The sequence below is a fragment of the Procambarus clarkii genome, chromosome 53, assembly GCF_040958095.1.
Source record: "Procambarus clarkii isolate CNS0578487 chromosome 53, FALCON_Pclarkii_2.0, whole genome shotgun sequence".
Taxonomy (NCBI): Eukaryota; Metazoa; Arthropoda; class Malacostraca; order Decapoda; family Cambaridae; genus Procambarus; species Procambarus clarkii.
Window position 1 is genome coordinate 24,437,984 of NC_091202.1, and position 24,101 is coordinate 24,462,084.

General features: G+C 45.6%; 1 protein-coding gene across 1 annotated transcript in view; it reads right to left on the minus strand.

Moving 5' to 3' along the window:
* The window catches only part of LOC123767056 (ankyrin repeat domain-containing protein 29), a 34,809-nt gene that overhangs the window by 2,940 nt on the left and 7,768 nt on the right, over positions 1 to 24,101 (minus strand). The window contains exons 2-12 of the mRNA XM_045756522.2: positions 20,305 to 20,441; positions 17,650 to 17,754; positions 16,858 to 16,968; positions 15,032 to 15,130; positions 10,718 to 10,819; positions 10,142 to 10,240; positions 7,465 to 7,563; positions 5,463 to 5,561; positions 2,643 to 2,801; positions 2,280 to 2,342; positions 1,063 to 1,106 (exon numbers count right to left, since the gene is read on the minus strand). Of these exons, the coding sequence (XP_045612478.1) occupies positions 1,081 to 1,106; positions 2,280 to 2,342; positions 2,643 to 2,801; positions 5,463 to 5,561; positions 7,465 to 7,563; positions 10,142 to 10,240; positions 10,718 to 10,819; positions 15,032 to 15,130; positions 16,858 to 16,968; positions 17,650 to 17,754; positions 20,305 to 20,434 (1,092 nt within the window). The 5' untranslated portion in view covers positions 20,435 to 20,441 and the 3' untranslated portion in view covers positions 1,063 to 1,080. The remainder of the gene's footprint in view (positions 1 to 1,062; positions 1,107 to 2,279; positions 2,343 to 2,642; positions 2,802 to 5,462; positions 5,562 to 7,464; positions 7,564 to 10,141; positions 10,241 to 10,717; positions 10,820 to 15,031; positions 15,131 to 16,857; positions 16,969 to 17,649; positions 17,755 to 20,304; positions 20,442 to 24,101) is intronic.

Consider the following 24,101-nt stretch of genomic DNA (forward strand, 5'->3'; position numbering starts at 1 on the left):
GCATAGTCTTGTGCACTCTCACTCTCTGGCTGGCATAGTCTCGTGCACTCTCACTCCCTGGTTGTGAGGTGACGGGGGAGGGTCTCCGCCCCCTGGAGATGCTGAGGGGGTCTCCGCCCCCTGGAGATGCTGAGGGCGAGGGGAGAGGTGATGCTGGGCTTGAGGGAGATCAGGGGTCATTGAATCAAAAATATGAATCAATCAGACCAGGATTGTTGTCATGTACGCATCTCCTTAAGGAACTTGACGTCTTAGTCTGTTTTATTAAACAGTTTACGGAGCTCCAGACTTCACTTCCCAAGGTTCTTATTGCTGTAGACGACCTCCTAGTGCTTCCCACCGCATAATATTTTCAAATTAATGTAAACAAAGCTGTCATGGTTGAGGAGAGATGTAATGACATCGCAAATGAACACGAGTTTTTGGTGAATGTTGAATGACTAAATGCCAGACAAGTGCACATTGAGATAGGATGAGGGGAGTAATGTGTGAGGGAGCGGCAGACGGGAGGAACAGGTGTCCGGGCCTCCTCATCCAGGTGTGATGGTAAACAAAGATTTACAAATATATATGATAGATGCATGAGGGAGAGGGCGGGGCTGAGTGTCAACACGCCGCTCTGGTCTCTTCTTATGTTCTGAAAAGATTAAAGGAGTGATAGTCACACGGCAGCTGGAGCGGGCACCAACTGCACCTCACGACGCTGGAAGATAGAAGAGTTAGGGGAGATATGATCATTACCTATAAAATTCTCAGGGGAATTGACAGGATAGATAAAGATAAGCTATTCAACACTGATGGTACGCGAACAAGGGGACACAGGTGGAAACTGAGTACCCAAATGAGCCACAGGGACGTTAGAAAGAAGTTTTTCAGTCTCAGAGTAGTTAATAGATGGAATGCATTAGGAAGTGATGTGGTGGAGGCTGACTCCATACACAGTTTCAAATGTGGATATGATAGAGCCCAATAGGCTCAGGAATCTGTACACCTGTTGATTGACAGTGGAGAGACGGGACCAAAGAGCCAGAGCTCAACCCCCACAACTAGGTGAGTACTGACCTGGTGCTGGAGGAGAGACTAGGTACATGTGGCCTTCTTGTACCCTGGACACACCCGCCACATGTGTCAGTCACGTGTGTGACGAGTTGGAATGAAATAAATAAACATGATTAGAACACCATCAGCTTACACAACCCGGCCTGTGTGGGCTCGGGGTCTTGAAGTGGCTAGAATGTTATTATGTGTTAATTGGCTGCTGAATGTGTTGTGTATTAATTCAACAGCCAATTAACACATAATTACATTGTACCCACTTCAAGACCCTGAACCAACATAGAAGCGAGAAGAGAAAATACGCAATGTAGCCATTGATTTGTGTTCTGAGTATCTAAAATTATCTTTACCCAGTTATTACCCCTTGGTTTGTGTTCTATCACTTCACCCAAAAACAAATATAAGCATGAAACGGAGTACATAAAATTTGTTTTTGAAAATGTGAGAAGTCTCTTACGAAAAGCTGCTAGGCATCAGACCGTACATAAAAATGTGAAAATGAACTTGGGAGAGTTAATTTTTCAATTACCTTCGACAGTGAAGAAAAACGTAAGAAATATGGAGAAGATTCGTTTTAGAATCGTTAATCTTACCCTTTCGGTCATATTCAACATCATATGTTTACAAGAATGACTGCTACCAAAATATACTAATTATAAATATATATATATATATATATATATATATATATATATATATATATATATATATATATATATATATATATATATATATATATATATATATATATATATATATATATATATATGTCGTACCTAGTAGCCAGAACGCACTTCTCAGCCTACTATGCAAGGCCCAATTTGCCTAATAAGCCAAGTTTTCATGAATTAATGGTTTTTCGTCTACCTTACCTACCTAACCTAACCTAACCTAACCTAACCTAACGTTTTCGACTACCTAACCTAACCTAACCTAACGTTTTCGGCTACCTAACCTAACCTAACCTATAAAGATAGGTTAGGTTAGGTTAGGTAGGGTTGGTTAGGTTCGGTCATATATCTACGTTAATTTTAACTACAATAAAAAAAAATTGACCTCATACATAATGAAATGGGTAGCTTTATCATGTCATAAGAAAAAAATTAGAGAAAATATATTAATTCAGGAAAACTTGGCTTATTAGGCAAATCGGGCCTTGCATAGTAGGCTGAGAAGTGCGTTCTGGCTACTAGGTACGACATATATATATATAAAGGAGGTACCTTTAAGCAGGGGGAGGAGCTGGGTGGCGTTGACCTCCAGTGCCAGGTCCAGCGCTGTCTTGCCTGTATAACATTACCATTAGACACATGATGATACATGTACACGAATGTACACATGATACATGCACACGAATGTACACATGATACATGCACACGAATGTACACATGATACATGCACACGAACGAGGACAAAGAAAATCACACATTTTCTCAAATTAATATCTGCTGCCACTGTCTCTCCTAAACTAATTATGACAGGTAAAGACTAATTATGGCACGTAACGACTAATTATGACAGGTAAAGACTAATTATGACAGGTAAAGACTAATTATTACAGGTAAAGACTAATTATGAGGTGGTACCTGTGTAGTCAGTGATGGCAGCATCAGGGCACCGCTCCATCAGCTCCTGCATCATGGCTCTCTTCTGGGAGGTGAGTTTGGTGGCCAGCCTGGGCTTATGAGCCCCGGACCACCGCTCCTCGGCCTTCACCATCACACAGTAGTGTAGAGGCGTCCGTCCTGCGCCGGGGCACACGGCTCAGTACTCTCTCACAGCAATATATATATATATATACTGTCTCACCCCTTCTCATACACCGCTTCCTGTCTCACGTTCATACCCGTCTGAGGTTCTGTCTCAGAGTCTCAGATCTCTGTCTAGAATCAGAATCAAAACAGATAACCCGTCTGTCTGTGAGTCATACTGTCCATACATACCGTCCCAAGCTGGTGATAGGTCCGGGACGGATAGGAAAAATAGACCAATTTTCAAACTGTCCATTTTTTGTTTTGAGTGATTTTGTGGTAATATGTTGTAATTGTTTTGATTATACATATGATTTACAACCCGTTCTCGCATTTTCTTACAGTCAATATTGACTTATTAAATACGTGTTTAACATATTAAACATATTAAACATACTAGTTTACCTTGAAAAGCTTCATAGAAAACACCGACCTTACCTAACCTTCTTAGTATGTTAAGATAAGCATCTTATTGCTTCGTAATTACAATTATTACTTAACCTATACCTATAATAGGTTAAGTAATAATTGTAATTACGAAGTAATAAGATGCTTATCTTAACATACTAAGAGGGTTAGGTAAGGTCGGTGTTTTCTATGAAGCTTTTCAAGGTAAACTAGTATGTTTAGTATGTCACATATGCATGTATTTAATAAGTCAATATTGACTATACGAAAGTGCGAGAACGGGTTGCATTTACGACGGGTGTATTTTGTTATTGGAAAGGTAATATGCGTGCAGACCATCACAGCCGTGTTGATCACTATGTAGGTGTTGTGATGGTGGCCTAGGGTGGGGGGGTCCCAGGGGGGATGGGGGGTACAGTAACATGTGGAACAACCCACCAGGTGGTACAATACAGTGTGGAACAACCCACCAGGTGGTACAATACAGTGTGGAACAACCCACCAGGTGGTACAATACAGTGTGGAACAACCCACCAGGTGGTACAATACAGTGTGGAACAACCCACCAGGTGGTACAATACAGTGTGGAACAACCCACCAGGTGGTACAATACAGTGTGGAACAACCCACCAGGTGGTACAATACAGTGTGGAACAACCCACCAGGTGGTACAATACAGTGTGGAACAACCCACCAGGTGGTACAATACAGTGTGGAACAACCCACCAGGTGGTACAATACAGTGTGGAACAACCCACCAGGTGGTACAATACAGTGTGGAACAACCCACCAGGTGGTACAATACAGTGTGGAACAACCCACCAGGTGGTACAATACAGTGTGGAACAACCGACCAGGTGGTACAATACAGTGTGGAACAACCCACCAGGTGGTACAATACAGTGTGGAACAACCGACCAGGTGGTACAATACAGTGTGGAACAACCCACCAGGTGGTACAATACAGTGTGGAACAACCGACCAGGTGGTACAATACAGTGTGGAACAACCCACCAGGTGGTACAATACATGTGGAACAACCCACCAGGTGGTACAATACAGTGTGGAACAACCCACCAGGTGGTACAATACAGTGTGGAACAACCGACCAGGTGGTACAATACAGTGTGGAACAACCCACCAGGTGGTACAATACATGTGGAACAACCCACCAGGTGGTACAATACATGTGGAACAACCCACCAGGTGGTACAATACAGTGTGGAACAACCCACCAGGTGGTACAATACAGTGTGGAACAACCCACCAGGTGGTACAATACATGTGGAACAACCCACCAGGTGGTACAATACATGTGGAACAACCCACCAGGTGGTACAATACAGTGTGGAACAACCCACCAGGTGGTACAATACAGTGTGGAACAACCCACCAGGTGGTACAATACATGTGGAACAACCCACCAGGTGGTACAATACAGTGTGGAACAACCCACCAGGTGGTACAATACATGTGGAACAACCCACCAGGTGGTACAATACAGTGTGGTACAATAAACCATTTACGCTCACATCAGACAATTACTTCCTAAATCCTCGTCCTTCCTTATCTGTAACTGTCGATGGTTTCGTGAATCACCGTCCCAGCGGCCCGGTCCCTGACCAGGCCTCTGTAACCCCATAAGGTTTCAAAAGAGTCAAGTTTGGATCCAAGTCTGTTACTGTTTGTAATCCTTTGTAAAGATGATAAAAATATTCCTCCGCCAATTACGACTATAAAGCACTGGGAAGGGGTCAGGATAAGGATTTGGGATGGGACGGAGGAAAGGAATAGTGCCCAACCACTTGGACGGTCGGGGATTGAACGCCGACCTGCATGAAGTGAGACCGTCGCTCTACCGTGCAGACCAAGAGGTTGGGGTTGACTGGGAGACGTTAGCATGGGAGGAGGCAGGCTCTTCATTACCACAAGAACGAGGTAAAGAATTATCATATACACATTAAAATTTCACCTACATTTTAATATATTTCAAAATATTCTTTGTAAAGATTCTAAGTTTAAACTTCAAAATTGTTGTCATTAATATAATCATATTTGTCTTAATTTACCAGTATATACAAGTCAGTATACTCTAAAGCATATGGTATATACGGGTAAATTACGACAAATATGATTATATTATTGAAAACAATTGTGGAGTAAAGCTGAAGGTGAGAATGTTCCCTAGTTAACATGCCCAGGTGAGGCAGAGCTGTGCAGGGTGACGGGAGTGAGGTGGGGGGTTACCATAGGTGTCTTGCGCCTGCACGGAGGCGCCGTAGTCCAGCAGGTCCCTGACGATCTCCGGGTGACGGTAGTAGACAGCCTTGTGCAGCGCCGTGAACCCTGTCAAGGAGTGGACGGTCAAGCTGGGGTCACGCCCGTCTACCTGTCCCCCCACGCCCGTACACTCAGCCACCCGTACACTCAGCCACCCGTACACTCAGCTCCCCGTACACTCAGCCGCACGTACACTCAGCCACCCGTACACTCAGCTCCCCGTACACTCAGCCGCACGTACACTCAGCTGCCCGTACACTCAGCCTCCCGTACACTCAGCCACCCGTACACTCAGCCACCCGTACACTCAGCCACCCGTACACTCAGCCACCCGTACACTCAGCCACCCGTACACTCAGCCACCCGTACACTCAGCCACCCATACACTCAGCCACACGTACACTCAGCCACCCGTACACTCAGCCACACGTACACTCAGCCTCCCGTACACTCAGCCTCCCGTACACTCAGCCACCCGTACACTCAGCCACACGTACACTCAGCCACCCGTACACTCAGCCTCCCGTACACTCAGCCACCCGTACACTCAGCCTCCCGTACACTCAGCCTCCCGTACACTCAGCCTCCCGTACACTCAGCCTCCCGTACACTCAGCCACCCGTACACTCAGCCACACGTACACTCAGCCACACGTACACTCAGCCGCCCGTACACTCAGCCACCCGTACACTCAGCCACCCATGCTGCCTACACTAATCCCATGCTTCATGCTGCCTACACTACTCCCATGCTGACCACCTCTGGGGGTGTACAACACAGGTATACAACACAGGTGTACAACACAAGTGTACAACACAGGTGTACAACACAGGTGTACAACACAGGTGTACAACACAAGTGTACAACACAGGTTTCAGAAAAAGCGACACCATTTACTAACTCAATACAATAGGCAGATAATATTGCTGCTGATTTCCTACTAACAAATTAACTCAAAGTAAACGAGATAGCAGTGGAATTTTCCTCGGAAGAAAACGGGGATATTATTGCCATATGTCAATATTAAATTCACTAGCTAATAATATTGGGAATTCTTCTTAAAGTATCAGTCCTTGGACTGTAAACGTCAAATATATTTCCTTGAATGAACTTAATTATCAGAACTAAAATATATAAGATATGAGCTCTTGTTCCACGTTTTCTGAGAGGCAGAGGCCAGACTTTATTAAATTTAACGTAAACAAAGTCTTGCTGGAGCTCACGAAGCTCTACAGTTTTCCCTCTAGACGTTGTGTTCTGGGCTGTAAAGAGCTCTCATCATCAGCACATTCTTCGTCTGCAATACGGGAAGGGTTCGATACCCGATAACCCGTTAAATCTAGTCATTCCTGGCCAGTAATGTTAGATACATTACGGTATACCGGTTATAACGCGTGATGAAATAAATTACTATATGAGTTAATATAAATAAATTCTAAATAAATCAATAGATCCTACTAGTCAGTTTTTCCTCACATAATTGCCCATTGTCTGATGTTTTAAGATAAATTCCCAATATTATTAGCTGGTGAGTTTATTGGTGACATGGCAATGATATCCCCCGTTTTCTTCCGAGGAAAATTCCACTGCAATCTCGTTTTCTTTGAGTTAATTTGTTAGTTTATTTATTTATTTATTTATTTATTTATTTATTTATTTATTTATTTAAGCATATACAAGAATGTACATAAGGAATGAGGATACAAATATGGTAATTACAGTCTTGTAAAGCCACTAGCACGCGCAGCGTTTCGGGCAGAAAGTAGTAAGTCAGTAAGTCGGGACTTACTAGTAAGTAGTAAGTCATCAGCTGTATTATCTGCCTATTGTATTAAAAGGTAGTAAATGATGTCTTTTTTCGACAACAGGTGTACAACACAGGTATACAACACAGGTGTACAACACAGGTATACAACACAGGTGCTCAACACAGGTATACAACACAGGTGTACAAGACAGGTGTACTCACCGTCCTTCTCCACAATGTTGGGGTCAGCCCGCGCCTTCAGCAGCATCGCCACCACTGGCTGCCTCCCCCATGATGTCGCCCCGATCAGCGCTGTCACCCCTGACACATGGAGGTTACTGTTATTGGCACTCCCTGGCACTCCCCTGGCACTCTCAGTATTATTGGCACTCCCTGGCACTCTCAGTATTATTGGCACTCCCCTGGCACTCAGCATTATTGGCACTCCCAGCATTATTGGCACTCTCAGCATTATTGGCACTTTACACCTGATGGCACTGCCCGCCCAGCAGTAGAGTGACACCCAGGTGCCAGGTAACTGCTGGGAATCTCTCTAGTTGACTAAGGGGACCTCGGTAAGCCTAACAGGCTACCAGTTCTCCACAATGAGAAATCAAATGTTAACATGTTTGATTACATTCCCACATTACGCAGGACCCCTCAGTCTCTTGAACTGTTCAGTGTAAATACTTCATTAACAGCTATATGTGTCTCTAAGCCCTCCACTCCCACAGACAGAGCAGGCTTAGGGGTGCCTCTAAGCCCTCCACTCCCACACACAGAGCAGGCTTAGGGGTGCCTCTAAGCCCTCCACTCCCACACACAGAGCAGGCTTATTAGGGGTGCCTCTAAGCCCTCCAGTACCACCCACAGAGCAGGCTTAGGGGTGCCCCAAAGCCATCTACTGCCATCCACAGCACAAGTATGGGGGTGTACACACAGATGAAACAAACGCAGCTTTGCGAGGAAGAACAACACCCGGAGAAACCATTGTTACAGAGACCTCCATAAATGCTTCTCCAAGAGCAGCGTTATGTAAGTCTGTCATGAGAGCACCGTTCTCTGTGGTGTGTGGGCCCGAAGCCTCGGACCGGTAACTATAGTAAATGGAGACCGTCTACAAGCAGTTCCCTTAAGTTAGTGAACCACGAAGGTTTATATTTCTAATAAGAACTTTCTATTTACTTGATAAACATGCCTTGGTGCCAAGGGATGCCTCGTCTAGTGCTGGGGTGCGTTTCCTTGAAGTGAATGCAATAGAAGACTGGTCCAACGAAATTATATTATACTTGCTCTCCCTCTTCCTCCAGCTATTTTTACATTTATTTATTGTTTTAATATTTTTTATATATTCAAGAGTTCTTACATTCTCATAAAGCCACCAGCACACGTAGCGTTTCAGGCAGGTCTTTAATCCTAATGTTCCCTGGAATACGACCCGCCGAATTGTGTAGCAAGCAGGTACCCATTCACTGCTGGGTGAACAGAGGCTACAGTTAAGGATTGGCGCCCAGTCAATCCTCCCCGGCCAGGATACGAACCCGGGCCAAAGCACTCACGAAGCGCCGGGCGAGTGCTTTACCACGGCGCCATCTGCGGTATCTGCCGTATTTTGATAAGTATTTACGCAAAATCAGGCGTTCTGACTCCGGAAAGAAATTTAACTAAAATCAAACGCATGACTTCTCCCAGGGCACAAGTTTGACGCACGATAGGAACAAATCTTAGCAAATGTACAAGTATCATTTAAGAACATAAGAATGAAGGTAACTGCAGAAGGCCCATTGGCCCATACGACGCAGCTCCTATTTATATCCACCCAATCTCATTCATGTATATGTCTAACCTACGCTTGAAACAATCAAGGGATCCTACTGCAGGCGATGAGTCACAATAACGTGGCTGAAGTACGTTGACCAGACCACACACTAGAAGTTGAAGGGACGACGACGTTTCGGTCCGTCCTGGACCATTCTCAAGTCGATTGTGATTAGGATGATGATGAAGATTAAGATGATGAAGATTAAGCCACCCAAAAGGTGGCACGGGCATGAATAGCCCGTAAGTGGTGGCCCTTTTAAGCCATTACCAGTATCAAGAGCTGATACTGGAGATCTGTGGAGGTGCGACTGCACCCTGCATGACGGGAGATGTCTCCCTTGTGAATGTGTTAAGATGAAGATGAAGCCACCCAAAAGGTGGCACAGGCATGAATAGCTCGTAAGTGGTGGCCCTTTTGAGCCATCACCAGTATCAATAGATGATACTGGAGATCTGTGGAGGTGCGACTGCACCCTGCGTGACGGGAGATGTCTCCCGGACCAAATGGTGACCAGATGGTGGTGTGATTAGGAGGTAGGGACAGGCAATAAATAGGCCAGAGAGAGCTGAGGAGGAAAGTAAGGTGTAGGGGGATAGTAGTAATAATGAGAACTGCAGAAGGCTTATTGGCCCATACGAGGCAGCTCCTACTATAACCACCGAAGGAGATAGTAATAGGAAAAAGAAGAGGATAGCAAGGGAGCGTAGGAGAAGATCATGAACAGAAAAAGGGAGAAGAGAGAAAGAAAGGGAAAGAGAAAGAAATATAAATGGAAGGGGTAAGCTTATGTTAAGTCACGTTTGTTAGAAAGATTAGAACATTTGAATATATACTGTGAAAGGGAAGAGTCCACAGCAACAAAGCCAGGACATCAAAAGGGATCCTACTCTTATTATATTACGCGGTAACTGGTTCCACAAATCAACAACTCTTTTTACCGAACCAGTATTTACCCCAGGTCTTTCCTAAACCTAAACTTATCCAATTTATACCCACTGTTTCGAGTTCTGTCTTGTGTTGATACTTTTAATACATAAGAATAGTCCAGGAAGGCGTCCCAGCAGAGCCCAGACTTACCCCAGTAGGTCTGGAAGTCAATATTGGCGCCGGCGTTCAGCAGCGCTCTCACCATCTCCTCGTCTCCCGCCTTGGAGGCCAGGTACAGTGGTGTGTACACTGCTCACAGCACCACACCACCACCACAGCACCATCACAGCAGCACCACACCAGCACCACAGATACCAATGGTTGTTGAACCATCCGGGGGCACCAATGGTGGCAGGTCCAGGTCAACAGTGAAGTACGAGTAAGACACATTAGGACAGCTGGTGACAACAGTGACAGACAGACACTCACACCCACATACAATAACATTATTAATATATTGCTTTGAAAGTTGCTGCATTTTTATTATTTATTGCAAAAATACAAATTATTGTACGACTGAATTATTTAATTATTACTAATAAAACAAAGCAAAATCTACCAAAATAATTTCATTTTTTTAGCTATAGGAGTGTGAATAGTGCAGGGAACACCAGTGTGGTGCAGGGAACACCAGTGTGGTGCAGGGAACACCAGTGTGGTGCAGTGAACACCAGTGTGGTGCAGGGAACACCAGTCAGGTGCAGGGAACAACAAGGAGGTACTCACAGGTGTTAGGCTTGGCCACATTAGGGTTGGCGCGACGCTCAAGCAACATCTTCACTACAGCCGTGAACCCGTTCCACGCCCCTATCAGCACGGGCGTCAGGCCTGCACCATGGTAGGGCACCATACATCACCACCATGGTCAGACAACGCCATACATCACCACCATGGTCAGACAACGCCATACATCACCACCATGGTCAGACAACGCCATACATCACCACCATGGTCAGACAACGCCATACATCACCACCATGGTCAGACAACGCCATACATCACCACCATGGTCAGACAACGCCATACATCACCACCATGGCCAGACAACGCCATACATCACCACCATGGTCAGACAACGCCATACATCACCACCATGGTCAGACAACGCCATACATCACCACCATGGTCAGACAACGCCATACATCACCACCATGGTATGTCACCATACATCACCACCATGGTATGTCACCATACAACACCACAATACTCAGACAACACCATACATCACCACAATATTATGACAGCACCATACTAAGCCAGTAACACAGTACTAAAACAGTACTTCAACACTCAATACAATGAGATCCAATTTAAGCGTCAATCAACAAGACAAAATACATCAAGACGACAAATTTACAATATTGTACAACACCAACTATTTTCATCATAAACCTGACCGTATAATTTTGTATTCATAAATTTTTTTTTAATATTATCATTATCATAGTTTTATTAGATAAATTATGTACAATTAATATTTACCCTGAACATGGAACACTACTAATCATACCAGCATGATGTCAATCATACCAGCATGCTGTCAACTATATCAGTATGCTGACAATCATACCAGTGTGCACTCAATCATACTAGTATGCTGTCAACCATACCAGTATGCTGTCAATCATACCAGTGTGCACTCAATCATACCAGCATGCTGTCAATCATATCAGTGTGCACTCAATCATAACAGCATGCTGTCAACCAAACCAGCATGCTGTCAACCATATCAGTATGCTGTCAACCATCCCAGTATGCACTCAATCATTCCAGTATGCTGTCAACCATCCTAGTATGCACTCAATCATTCCAGTATGCTGTCCCCCATACCAGTATGCTGTCAACCATCCCAGCATGCCCTCAATCATAACAGTATTCTGTCAACCATACTAATACTCACAACAGCACACTAGTACTCACAGGAGCACGCTAGTACTCACAGGAGCACGCTAGTACTCACAGGAGCACGCTAGTACTCACAGGAGCACGCTAGTACTCACAGGAGCACGCTAGTACTTACAACAGCACACTAGTACTCACAACAGCACACTAGTACTCACAACAGCACACTAGTACTCACAGGAGCACGCTAGTACTCACAACAGCACACTAGTACTCACAGGAGCACGCTAGTACTCACAACAGCACACTAGTACTCACAGGAGCACGCTAGTACTCACAACAGCACACTAGTACTCACAACAGCACACTAGTACTCACAACAGCACACTAGTACTCACAGGAGCACGCTAGTACTTACAACAGCACACTAGTACTCACAGGAGCACGCTAATACTCACAACAGCACACTAGTACTCACAGGAGCACACTAGTACTCACAACAGCACACTAGTACTCACAGGAGCACGCTAGTACTCACAACAGCACGCTAGTACTCACAGGAGCACGCTAGTACTCACAACAGCACACTAGTACTCACAGGAGCAGACTAGTACCCACAACAGCACACTAGTACTCACTGGAGCACGCTAGTACTCACAACAGCACACTAGTACTCACAGGAGCACACTAGTACTCACAAAAGCACACTAGTACTCACAACAGCACATTAGTACTCACAGGAGTACAATAGTACTCACAGGAGCACACTAGAACTCACAGGAGCACACTAGTACTCACAGGTACTCACAGATACTCACAGGTACTCACAGATACTCACAGGTACTCACAGGTACTCACAGATACTCACAGGTACTCGCAGGTACTCACAGATATTCACAAATAATCACAGGTACTCACAGAAACTCACAGATACACACAGGTACTCACAGATACTCACAGGTACTCACTGGTACTCGCAGGTATTCACAGATACTCACAGATACTCACAGGTACTCACAGGTATTCACAGATACACACAGGTACTCACAGATACTCACAGATACTCACAAGTACTCACAGATACTCACAGGTACTCAGAAGTACTCACAGATACTCACAGGTACTCACAGATACTCACAGGTACTCACAGATACTCACAGGTACTCACAGATACTCACAGATACTCACAGATACTCACAGGTACTCACAGATACTCACAGGTACTCACAGGTACTCACAGGTACTCACAGATACTCACGGGTACTCACAGATACTCACAGGTACTCACAGATACTCACAGGTACTCACAGATACTCACAGGTACTCACAGATACTCACAGGTACTCACAGATACTCACAGGTACTCACAGGTACTCACAGGTACTCACAGATACTCACAGGTACTCACAGGTACTCACAGATACTCACAAATATTCACAGTTACTCACAGATACTCACAGGTACTCACAGATACTCACAGATACTCACAGATACTCACAAATACTCACAGGTACTCACAGGTACTCACAGGTACTCACAGATACTCACAGATACTCACAGGTACTCACAGATACTCACAGGTACTCACAGGTACTCACAGATACTCACAGGTACTCACAGATACTCATAGGTACTCACAGGTACTCACAGATACTCACAGATACTCACAAATACTCACAGGTACGCACAGATACTCACAGATACTCACAGATACTCACAGGTACTCACAGATACTCACAGGTACTCACAGATACTCACAGGTACTCACATATACTCACAGATACTCACAGATACTCACAGGTACTCACAGATACTCACAGATACTCACAGGTACTCACAGGTACTCACAGATGCTCATAGATACTCACAGAAACTCACAGATACACACAGGTACTCACAGATACTCACAGGTACTCACTGGTACTCGCAGGTATTCACAGATACTCACAGATACTCACAGGTACTCACAGGTATTCACAGATACACACAGGTACTCACAGATACTCACAGATACTCACAAGTACTCACAGATACTCACAGGTACTCAGAAGTACTCACAGATACTCACAGGTACTCACAGATACTCACAGGTACTCACAGATACTCACAGGTACTCACAGATACTCACAGGTACTCACAGATACTCACAGATACTCACAGGTACTCACAGATACTCACAGGTACTCACAGGTACTCACAGGTACTCACAGATACTCACGGGTACTCACAGATACTCACAGGTACTCACAGATACTCACAGGTACTCACAGATACTCACAGGTACTCACAGATACTCACAGGTACTCACAGATACTCACAGGTACTCACAGGTACTCACAGGTACTCACAGATACTCACAGGTACTCACAGGTACTCACAGATACTCACAAATATTCACAGTTACTCACAGATACTCACAGGTACTCACAGATACTCACAGATACTCACAGATACTCACAAATACTCACAGGTACTCACAGGTACTCACAGGTACTCACAGATACTCACAGATACTCACAGGTACTCACAGATACTCACAGGTACTCACAGGTACTCACAGATACTCACAGGTACTCACAGATACTCATAGGTACTCACAGATACTCACAGATACTCACAAATACTCACAGGTACGCACAGATACTCACAGATACTCACAGATACTCACAGATACTCACAGGTACTCACAGATACTCACAGGTACTCACATATACTCACAGATACTCACAGATACTCACAGGTACTCACAGATACTCACAGATACTCACAGGTACTCACAGGTACTCACAGATGCTCATAGATACTCACAGGTACTCACAGATACTCACAGGTACTCACAGGTACTCACAGATACTCACAGGTACTCACAGATACTCACAGGTACTCACAGGTACGCACAGATACTCACAGATACTCACAGGTACTCACAGGTATTCACAGATACTCACAGGTACTCACAGATACTCACAGGTACTCACATGTACTCACAGATACTCACAGATACTCACAGGTACTCACAGATACTCACAGATACTCACAGGTACTCACAGGTACTCACAGGTACTCACAGATACTCACAGGTACTCACAGGTACTTACAGGTACTCACAGATACTCACAGGTACTCACAGATACTCACAGGTACTCACAGGTACTCACAGGTACTCACAGATACTCACAGGTACTCACAGGTACTCACCGGCGTTGGTCATCACGTCAGGGTTGGCCCCAAGACTCAGCACATTCTGAAGGGACTCAGTGGCGCCATTCTCCGCCAGCAGGTAGACCACTGTGTACTCTGTGGAGACACCATACTTAGTACCCTCAGCTGTGACACCATACTTAGCTCCCTCAGCTGTGACACCATACTTAGCTCCCTCAGCTGTGACACCATACTTAGCACCCTCAGCTGTGACACCATACTTAGCTCCCTCAGCTGTGACACCATACTTAGCTCCCTCAGCTGTGACACCATACTTAGCACCCTCAGCTGTGACACCATACTTAGCACCCTCAGCCGTCACACCATACTTAGCTCCCTCAGCCGTCACACCATACTTAGCACCCTCAGCTGTGACACCATACTTAGCACCCTCAGCCGTCACACCATACTTAGCTCCCTCAGCCGTCACACCATACTTAGCACCCTCAGCTGTGACACCATACTTAGCACCCTCAGCCGTCACACCATACTTAGCACCCTCAGCCGTCACACCATACTTAGCACCCTCAGCTGTGACACCATACTTAGCACCCTCAGCCGTCACACCATACTTAGCTCCCTCAGCCGTCACACCATACTTAGCACCCTCAGCTGTGACACCATACTTAGCACCCTCAGCCGTCACACCATACTTAGCACCCTCAGCCGTCACACCATACTTAGCACCCTCAGCTGTGACACCATACTTAGCACCCTCAGCCGTCACACCATACTTAGCTCCCTCAGCCGTCACACCATACTTAGCACCCTCAGCTGTGACACCATACTTAGCACCCTCAGCTGTGACACCATACTTAGCACCCTCAGCCATCACACCATACTTAGCACCCTCAGCTGTGACACCATACTTAGCACCCTCAGCCGTCACACCATACTTAGCACCCTCAGCTGTGACACCATACTTAGCACCCTCAGCCATCACACCATACTTAGCACCCTCAGCTGTGACACCATACTTAGCTAATAAAAGTTACTACTAATATGTCTATTTTCCTTAACAAAACTTCTATGAACATATTAAGTCTTAAATAAACTTCAATGATTATATGAACTCTAAAATATTTTCATAAAACTGAACTGTGAAAAAAAACATTAATTTCCCCCATAAGAAACCTTTAAGTCCGAATGAGTCATTTTTGCCTCGAATTTTTCTGGAAACCCTGACAGCAAATGAGTCTTTTTTCCAAAAAAAAAAAGACTCACGCTGTCATCCCTACTACTGTAGAGGTGTGGCCCGTGAGCTGTCATCCTTACTACTGTAGAGGTGTGGCCCGTGAGCTGTCATCCTTACTACTGTAGAGGTGTGGCCCGTGAGCTGTCATCCTTACTACTGTAGAGGTGTGGCTCGTGAGCTGTCATCCCTACCACTGTAGAGGTGTGGCCCGTGAGCTGTCATCCTTACTACTGTAGAGGTGTGGCTCGTGAGCTGTCATCCTTACTACTGTAGAGGTGTGGCCCGTGAGCTGTCATCCCTACCACTGTAGAGGTGTGGCCCGTGAGCTGTCATCCTTACTACTGTAGAGGTGTGGCCCGTGAGCTGTCATCCCTACTACTGTAGAGGTGTGGCCAGTGAGCTGTCAACCCTACTACTGTAGAGGTGTGGCCAGTGAGGCTACACCTACACCTTTGCTACACCTTTAAGGTGTAGCAAAGGCAGGAGTGTAGAGGCAGGGGTGTAGAGGCAGGGGTGTAGAGGCAGGGGTGTAGAGGCAGGGGTGTAGAGGCAGGGGTGTAGAGGCAGGGGTGTAGAGGCAGGGGTGTAGAGGCAGGGGTGTAGAGGTGGTGCAAGAGAGCAGACGTACTGGAGGTGCTGGTGTGGTTGACGCTGGCCCCGGCGGCCACCAGGGCGTCCACCACCTGGGTGTGGTTGTGCTCCGCCGCCAGCATCAGGGAGGTGAACCCACGCCTCCAACCTGTCCACGGAGAGGCAGTGGTTGAGTGACCAAAGGAGACACAGTGGCTGAGTGACCAAAGGAGACACAGTGGCTGAGTGACCAAAGGAGACACAGTGGCTGAGTGACCAAAGGAGACACAGTGGCTGAGTGACCAAAGGAGACACAGTGGCTGAGTGACCAAAGGGGACACAGTGGGTGAGTGACCAAAGGAGACACAGTGGGTGAGTGTCTGTGGTCACTCAGCCAGAGTCTTGCACAGTTTCATCAGCTGGGTCGCAATGCGGAACTATAATAATACAAGTGAAATACTCCTCACAAGTAATGTTGAAAACCAGTATTGCAAGAGTTGCAAACCTCACGGTGAGGGTTAAGGGAACTCTTCACTACTTATAACACAGTAAGTTACTCCCTAAATAACCATACTTACAGCACTAGCACTTAATATCTGCCTTAATTAATTAATTAATTAACTTAATACACTCACTTAACTAAATTTATTTAACTCTGAAGATTGTGAGAAAGTTAGTGTTTTCATACACGCTAAGAGCTGGGATATGAGGACATACTAAGAGCTGGGATATGTGGACATACTAAGAGCTGGGACATGAGGACACACTAAGAGCTGGGATAATAGAACACACTAAGAGCTGGGATATGCAGCAACAAGACAACACCACAAGGGGAAGCAGCAAGAAGTACCGTTGTTCTCGGTGTAGGCGAGGACGTAGGACCTGTCCGGAGACTCGAGCAGCTCCTCCACCTTGTGCAGGTCTCCGTGTTCAGCCGCAGACAGCAGAGACATCCCTAGAAGGAAACCTCTCATTATATTCCTCTCTCTGCTTCATCATCTGCAGAGACTGACGCATCTAAAGATACGAGAGTATTCACACACACACCGACGATCGTAGGAGCCTTCGTATAAGTCAGGCTGTGTTCACTCGGACGCTGACACCAGTATTCAACATCCAGATGAATTCGGCTTCGAGTATACAACTGTTTGATGGTCTTCCATTGAACCAGAGGGAAGATGTAAGACCTGGCGGACAGCTAGACATCGAAGTAAACAATACTTACCCTTCGCCGCTCAATACGATTAAGGGGGTTAGGTGAATCATAGAGTGAGGTGGACCCACACTTATATGTGTCCAGATTCGTTCTGAGTAGCTAAATCTAAAACAAAAACACACCTTGAAAGTTGAGTATAGCTGTGTCAGGTCAGCAGTGTACTCGAGAAGGTGTCACATTGCTGACTGTTACGAACCCGGATCCAGCGTCCGAGCACGGAGCAGTGACGACCGCGCCATCTGTGGGTCAGCTCCCGAAACCCCCTCCAAACGGACGACGACACCTGGTGAGGGCGACGTGTACTGGCTACGAGGGCCAGTTGCCAGTCCTGTTCAGCGCTCAACACAGCCGCTGCTGACCTCTGGTGAGGTGGTGCTCAGACACCAGCGCCATCTATGGAGTGGATAGGTGGGCGTTTGTGTCTGAGCCTGTAAGTGAGGTGCCTTAGTGTGTCCCAGTTATTGATGACGTGTCTGCTTACAGAGTCGACCTGGGACTGCTGTGATGAAAGTTGAGTCAGTCTACCCAAGGCAGCCGTCTCCATACCTTGTGCTTTGCTGCAGCAGTTGTGAAGTCGTCCCCCGGAAGAACACTGTGGTGTTACCCTGCCAGTGGAGTGGCAGTAGAAGGATTACCCGGGACCGACGGCTGGAGACGATTATCCACTGGGGTATTGAGGACAGGAGAGTGATTGGTGGTATCACACGAGGCTCCTGTCTAGGGCGTTACCCTAATATCGCCCGTGGAGTGGCCTGACCAGCCTTGCTGATCCGGAACCTGCCAGTAGACCTGCTGGACGTGTGGTTGACGGCCTCCACGGCGGTGCCCCAGTGGACCTGTGTTTTGGCTGACCTGTGGCCAGGGTAGGCTCAACTTCTCAGAAGAATTCGTCAAGGGACCACGAAAGCACCGAGGACTCAGCACCGAGAGCTTTGCACCAGAGTCTTCAGCAGAAGACAACGATTGTGAATAATCCCCCTGTATAGTGTTTATACCCCTCCCCCTGTGCACTCTTTTATATATTATTTATATGGTGATGGTAAATTATAATCATAAGTTCTTAACTTTCTTTCCCTTCCCCCTTTAAGTTTCTTGCGTCACGGATCTCATCCCTTGAAAGCCACTACTGGCTTGGGGTCGGATACAACTTCCTCTAACAACATCAGAGTAAGAACCCCGTTGCGTCCCGAGAGGGCCGTAACACTGACCAAATGTTAAACAATAACAATATAAAGATTAAGTGATACACAATGTTGATGTGTTTAATGACATGTGTATGCATACATATTATATATATATATATATATATATATATATATATATATATATATATATATATATATATATATATATATATATATATATATATATATATATATATATATATATATATATATATATATATGCATAAATGAAGACATATATTAACGAAAATTTCAAGCGCTTTGGCATTTGGGAAAAAATCACTTGGGTTTGGGATTCTAGAGGTCCTTCACCTGAGAAGATTAACACAAGCAGACGAGGAGTCACAATAACATGGCTGAAGAACTGATAACCAAACCACACGTCAGAAAATGGGACAAAACGACGACGTTTCGGTCCGTCTTGGACCGTTCTCAAGTCGTGTGAGAGAAGAGAGGAAGGCATCGGGTAATACATGGTTCAGGTTGGACCGAAACGTCGTCGTTTTGTCCATCTTGTGACGTGTGGGTTGGTCATCAAGTCTTCATCTTGGTCATCAATATAATAGCGAATAATGGAGGTGGCATGACTGATTGTGGATGAGGCAGTGCATCCACCCCCGGCACGGATGGCGGATTGACTAGTCACTGGTCAGTGCATGATTCTGGTGAGGTGAGGTAACTGTGAGTGAGGTGAGGTAACTATGAGTGAGGTGAGGTAACTGTGAGTGAGGTGAGGTAACTGTGAGTGAGGTGAGGTAACTGTGAGTGAGGTGAGGTAACTATGAGTGAGGTGAGGTAACTGTGAGTGAGGTGAGGTAACTATGAGAGTTGTGGCTGAGAAAGTGTTAGTGAGAGACCAAGAGAGCTGGGGGCAGATTCACGAAAACACTTACGTAAATACTTACGAACGTGTACACCTTTCCTCAATCTTTGACGACTTTGGTTACAGTTTATAAGCATGAAAACTTGCCAATCAACTGTTGTTATTGTTATAAACAGCCTCCTGGTGCTTCGGAGCTCATTAACTGTTTAATAATTGTAAACAATGCCGCCAAACTTTGAGAAAAGATGTACAGGATCGTAAGTGGAGCGGCTGGACACGTACCATTACAGATGTTCCTCTTCCTGGGTGGGAGGCTGTTGGGCTTGAAGCAGTCATCTTGGGTCTTGTTGGCCGCTGCCACCACCACCACCATCATCACCATCACCAGCCCGCTGCTGCTCCCACGCATCATACTGAATCTATAAAATGTATTTTGTATCAAAGAACTGAATTCTCTGTTTCACGATCTATTGTAGAATATAATACCACAGTTAAGGCAGAATTAATATAGAAGTAAACTTGAATTATTAAATCAGTTTATGTACCGACGTGAGGCCGAGTACCCAGAGCTACGAGAACCTTCTGATGCTCCTCTGTGGCTCGACAATGACTTAATATCCATCTGGCTGAGGGTAATTAGTGTGAATTAAACAGTATCATTAGTGTGTGTACGTCTTGCCTTAATAACTATATCAACTGATAATAAATCAACACTTAAGAGAGTATTTGGGTTAGTTAAATACATAAGTTCTTGAAGGGCGAAGAGTTGCACTGTCAGGAAAGTTATATTATTACACAACAGGCCCCGTAGGTGGGGCATGGTGCCCTTCACCTCTCTACCGTAGTTACGGGTAGATAGGCTCTCACACACACACACACACACACACACACACACACACACACACACACACACACACACACTCTCTCACACACACACACGAGGGGACAGCACGCTGGACTCGTGATCCTGTCGTCCCGGATTCGATCTCGGGCGCCTGCGAGAACATATGGGCAGAGTTTCTTTCACCCTATGCCCCTGTTGCCTAGCAGTAAATAGGTACTTGGGAGTTAGTCAGCTGTCACGGGCGGCTTCCTGGGTGTGTGTGTGTGTGTGTGTGTGTGTGTGGTGTGGAAAAGAAAAAAAGAAAAGAAAAAATAAATAGTAGTAGCTAGTAACAGTTGATTGATAGTTGAGAGGCGGGCCGAAAGAGCAGAGCTCAACCCCCGTAAGAACAACTAGGTGAAAATACACACACACACACACGTACACACATAAACACAAACGCACACACATACACACAAACGCACACACATACACACAAACAAAGTATCATACTAAACGCTGCGGTGATAGATAGATACTAAAAGAAGCAGCGCAGGCCCTCAGCGTGCCTCTGGCAATGATCTTTAATGAGTCACTTATGTCAGGAGAATTGCCCAGTTGCTGGAAGAAGGCAAATGTCGTGCCGATCTTCAAGAAAGGTGATAGGGAGGAGGCACTTAACTATAGACCTGTATCACTGACAAGCATCCCCTGTAAAATACTGGAAAGAATAATTAGGCTACGACTGGTTGCACACCTAGAGAACATTAGGTTTGTGAACAAACATCAACATGGGTTCTGGACAGGGAAATCGTGCCTAACAAACCTTTTAGAATTCTATGATAAAATAACGAGGATAAGACAGGACAGAGATGGTTGGGCAGACTGCATATTGCTGGACTGCCAAAAAGCCTTTGATACAGTACCGCACATGAGACTGCTGTTCAAACCCGAGAGGCAGGTGGGGGGAAAGGTCCTAGCATGGATAAGGAACTACCTAACAGGAAGGAGCCAAAGAGTTACGGTAAGGGGCGAGAAGTCGGACTGGCGAACAGTAACAAGTGGAGTACCACAAGGATTGGTGCTGGGACCAATTCTATTTCTTGTATATGTTAACGACATGTTTACAGGAGTAGAGTCCTTCATGTCGATGTTTGCGGATGACGCAAAGTTGATGAGAAGAGTTGTGACAGAGGAGGACTGCAGGATCCTCCAAGAGGACCTGAACAGGTTGCAGAGATGGTCAGAGAAATGGCTACTGGAGTTCAATACGAGCAAATGTAAAGTTATGGAAATGGGACTAGGTGATAGGAGACTAAAGGGACAGTACACAATGAAGGGGAACTGCCTACCTGTGACAACGCGAGAAAGAGACCTGGGGGTGGACGTAATACCTAATCTATCTCCTGAGGCACATATAAATAGGATAACGACAGCAGCGTACTCTACACTGGCGAAAGTTAGAACGTCATTCAGAAACCTAAGTAAGGAGGCATTTATGGTGCTTTACACTGCCTACGTGAGGCCAGTCTTAGAGTATGCCGCCTCATCATGGAGTCCCCATCTGAAGAAGCATATAAGGAAACTGGAAAACGTTCAGAGGTTTGCAACGAGACTCGACCCAAAGTTACGAGGGATGGGGTATGAGGAGCGCCTGAGGGAACTGTGCCTTACAACACTAGAAAAAAAAGGGAGAGGGGGGACATGATAGTAACGTATAAAATACTCAGGGGGATTGACAGAGTGGACAGAGACGAAATGTTCACACGGAATAGTAACAGAACGAGGGGACATGGGTGAAAGCTGGAAACTCAGATGAGTCACAGAGATGTTAGGAAGTTTTCTTTTAGCGTGAGAGTAGTGGGGAAATGGAATGCACTTCAGGAACAGGTTGTGGAAGCAAATACTATTCATAATTTTAAAATTAGGTATGATAGGGAAATGGGACTGGAGTCATTGCTGTAAACAACCGATGCTCGAAAGGCGGGATCCAAGAGTCAATGCTCGATCCTATAGACACAAATAGGTGAGTACACACACACGTACACACACGCAAGCACAAATAGGTGAGGTGAGTACACACACACCTACACACACGCACACACACGCACACACCCCGGCACCACGCTAGCAAGCACAGCCACAATAAAGAGCTTGTCCCGCCCTGGAGTAGGTGAGGTTAAAGCACATAATCCCGACCCACCACCTCTGACAAAGAGTATATTAAGTATGCCAACCGTGACATACCATGACATACTCGCGTCACTTCCTGAGCGTAAGTGCTTGTCAGCTTGGTATAACCCTATACCAGCCACGATCCCTTTCCGGATGGGAGATATGTTGACACGTATATATATACTACATATCACGTCACAGGGAAGAATATGGCCTTGAAAATACTTCCCCCCAAACAAATCTTGGTTGAGATGTACCCAACATTGCGAGCCTATAACCCTATGGATATATTTTCTGGCGGGAATGCACTTTTTGTGATCTTTTTTTAGCGGTAAATATCCTGCAGTGTTTGACTTGCAAGGATATAAATCAGGAACTGTTATTACTGGTGGTCCAATATGGAATGCTCCCTAGGATAATATTATCCTAGCAGCTCCTGCTGCCGCGCATGTTCCCTCAGTAATATTGGACACCATAAATAAACTCCCCATTACTCTTACTGACTAGGATAATTTCCTTGGAACGATTGCTGACCGCGATAATCTCCTTTGGCACAATTACTGACCACGATAATCTCCCTTGGAACAATTACTGACCGCGATAATCTCCCTTGGAACAATTACTGACCGCGATAATCTCCCTTGGAACAATTACTGACCGCGATAATCTCCCTTGGAACAATTACTGACCGCGATAATCTCCCTTGGAACAATTACTGACCGCGATAATCTTCCTTGGAACAATAACAAATGTCATGTTAGGGTCTTTAAGATTTCCATTACTATTATTATTCATGTTTCCCAAGTCGTTCCATATTGGAACAAAATGGCGGCTCTGCAAATCTTCTAGTGACTCGATGGTGATATCTAAGATATCCGCGATGGTCACACGAATATCTTAGCCAATCAGGAACGAGTGGTCATGTTACCGATTCTTATTGGCTATGATAGCAGCAGTATTTTGAGTGAACCAATGGCAGGCTGGGAGGCGCAGCTATGACGGAGCCAGGCCCGGCTCAGTAAACAAAAAGGTCGCCCTAGCAGCTGGAGGTCTGGAGAGTAGGTAAAGCTGGGTGCTGGGA